The 2,937-nt window shown below is 34.2% G+C and overlaps 1 protein-coding gene across 1 annotated transcript in view; it reads right to left on the bottom strand.

The window, feature by feature from the left end:
• LOC107574462 (NACHT, LRR and PYD domains-containing protein 3-like) overlaps positions 1-2,246 on the bottom strand; it is a 33,997-nt gene extending 31,751 nt beyond the window's left edge. The window contains exon 1 of the mRNA XM_016260896.1: positions 2,087-2,246. Within this exon, the coding sequence (XP_016116382.1) occupies positions 2,087-2,235 (149 nt within the window). The 5' untranslated portion in view covers positions 2,236-2,246. The remainder of the gene's footprint in view (positions 1-2,086) is intronic.
• Between the last annotated feature and the right edge of the window lie 691 nt (positions 2,247-2,937).

The following is a 2,937-nucleotide window of genomic DNA, read 5'->3' as shown; positions in this document are numbered from 1 at the left end:
TAAGTATCTATCATTTTGACGATAGTGGTCCTGACAGAACTTGTTATAAATGTGACTCACCTTTATCTGCATGGAGGGATGGTGTCCGCGAATATGAGCAAAGATGTTGGATGTATTGCCTGCTTTTGCAGCCACTTTGCGTCCACGTTTTTTTGCAAATTGGATCCGTCTTCAAGGACAACCCCACATTCATTTTTTTTTTAAATATCCGAAGTATTCCCATACTGCAGATTTTAACTTTTTTTTCAGCGGGGATGGAGATGAGATATTATCTCTATCTTTGTAATTTTCTCCGCTGCACGTGCGTGTAAGTAGCCAAGTGAATGCAGAGTGAAGCAGCCGAGTGGAAATAAGTTGCATATGGATTTTTTTTTTCATTCATTTTTTAAAAATTGTAGATATGCAAATGTTTACGGTATGATAACTGTGCACGTTCAAACCGTGATAAACCATCATACCGGTATATTGTTACAACTAGGGCTGGGTATCGATTCAGATGTCCCGATTCGATTTGATTTCGATTCGCAAGCTCTCGATTCGATTCTCAATTTTTTTATTACATTCAGTGAATATAGTTTTAATACAAATGCTATTGATATTTCTAAAAAATGAACAGTAAACATCAGTTTACAAATGGTGAATTAATAAAAAGAAATTAAAAACCACATGCCTGTATTTTAAACCTATCCTTTTTTTTGTATAGGGTACTTTTTTTAAACAATAATAGGGCCCTATAAAATGTTCTTAATTTTTCTGGTAATCAGATGAAGGCATAAAACATTAATTTAACTTATCCTAATCAAATGAAAATTAAAGCCTTTTATTTTTTGGCAAACAAAGTGCTGCACAACTGTTAAAATTAAAAAGAAAACAGATGTGATCCTTTAAAAATAAAGATTTATTAATATTTATTAGCAGTAGTAGCATTGATTCTTAAGACTGCTAAATAGTCATATATTCTGACAGTTTCTTAACGTTAAACTAAACTTTTATTTTGACGGGTTGCAGTGAAGATTCACGTTAATCAGATCTTGTTTTAAATGTGTGCTGAAATAAATCCCGGAAAATATCGATTTGCACTTTTGAGAATCGATATCGAATCGACGTCATTTTAAAAAACGATTAATCGAAAAAAAATGTTTTTGCCCAGCCCTAGTTACAACCCTAGCTGCGTGTGGATCGCAAGGTATTTGTGTGTGGATTGTGCAAGGCTAAAAGGGCAGAACGAAAGTAATAAATAATAAAAAAGAATCAACTCAGAAGAGATATGAGTGAATGCACACGTGTCGCCTGATTCACAAATGCACATCGTCATCGCTACATGCACAAATTATGATACTTTAATACAAAATATTACATTTGTATTCACAAATATATCTCTATTTGACCAAAACACTGCATATTCTTGCAATTCTGAATTTCACACACAAGTTGAAAGGCATTTGGTTGTGGATAGTAAGATACATTTCTGGATTTTTCTAATCGATGGGTAGATGTGCAAACATTAATGAACAGCACTGAAACTTATTAAATGATAGTTGTTTGTGTGTGGGTTGTGAAATGCTGAAAACTGCGAAAAGAAAAATCCAAATGAATCAAATAGGATTGACTCAGGAAAGACCCCAACAAATGCACGCATGCCATTTGTCCCACAAATGCACATCTTCCTTGTTGCATGCACAAATTCTGATACACTAATGCAAAAGAAAACATATGTATTCACAAACGTTTCTATCTGTACAAACCGCTGCACATTCATGTAATTCTGAATTCCACAGACATACAGTATGTTGACAGGCATTTGGTTGTGGATATTAAGATTCATTTGCAACATTTATCAAGTTCATGGACAATTGTGCATGCATTTGCTAGTAAATTTGAGACTGATTTTATACCATAGGACCAGAGTTGAAAACCATTGCGCTAATGCTTTACCAATTACCAGCTGTACATATATGAAGGGGTTAAAGGAACTTTGAAATAATATATTATTTCGAAACATGCTACACAAAAAATGACTTTATTTACCAGTTTAAGACTGTCTCTGAAATGTCTCACTTTAGCAGTGAAATTACATTGTACTCACTCAGGGTCAAAGGTCACTGCTCCATCACTGAATTCAGGTGGACGGTCCATGGATGCGTCACTCTTCACAGAAACACAGCTGGGTTCTGGAGATGCTGCTTTACGTTTCCGAACAGAAACCCTGTTCTTTCTCTGCACATTGAGACTCATTTTACTGGCAGTATTACTGAAACACACAGAACAGAAACGTACAACAATTTACATACATAATGAAAAACTTTATAAGAATATGAAAGTCATGGCAGGGCCGGAAGAGAAAATATAATGTATTGTAAATAAAATGGCTTGTCAAGAAGTTGACAAAAACGCTTTAAAAAATTCTCAAAACCTTGCACATATTCCATTAATTTTAAACAAAAAAAGTGTCCTGTGTTAATGACTAGAGCCCCGACCGATATGGATTTTTTGGGGGCCGATACCGATATTAGGGAGTAAAAAAAGACAGATACCGATATATCGGCCGATACTCTTTGTGTAGGCTATATTATAGTATAGTATAGTCAAAAGTTTGGACACACTTCCCATTTGTTTGTCCAAACTTTTGACTGGTACTGTATATAGAATACAGTATATAGCCTACATAAACAATATATATACATAAACACATTTTTTGCAACGATAACTCAAATGTGGTGATCAAACACTTATAATGATGTGACAAACATAGGCCTATGTAATGGAGGCAGGGTATTTAACAAACTTTATTATTCAAAGTGAGTCTGACATCAGTGCACTTAACAGTAAACTTCACTTCACTTATTATAAATAACTTGAATAACACAAATAGAACAAAATATGTATAACTTGAATTAAGAAATTAAACAAGGTAACTGTGTAGGGCAAGCAAGCTAC

This window comes from Sinocyclocheilus grahami, unplaced genomic scaffold, assembly GCF_001515645.1.
Source record: "Sinocyclocheilus grahami isolate Dianchi unplaced genomic scaffold, SAMN03320097.WGS_v1.1 scaffold2240.1, whole genome shotgun sequence".
Taxonomy (NCBI): domain Eukaryota; kingdom Metazoa; phylum Chordata; class Actinopteri; order Cypriniformes; family Cyprinidae; genus Sinocyclocheilus; species Sinocyclocheilus grahami.
The sequence above is the reverse complement of the archived record's forward strand: the minus strand, read 5'-3'. Positions and strand labels throughout refer to the sequence as shown.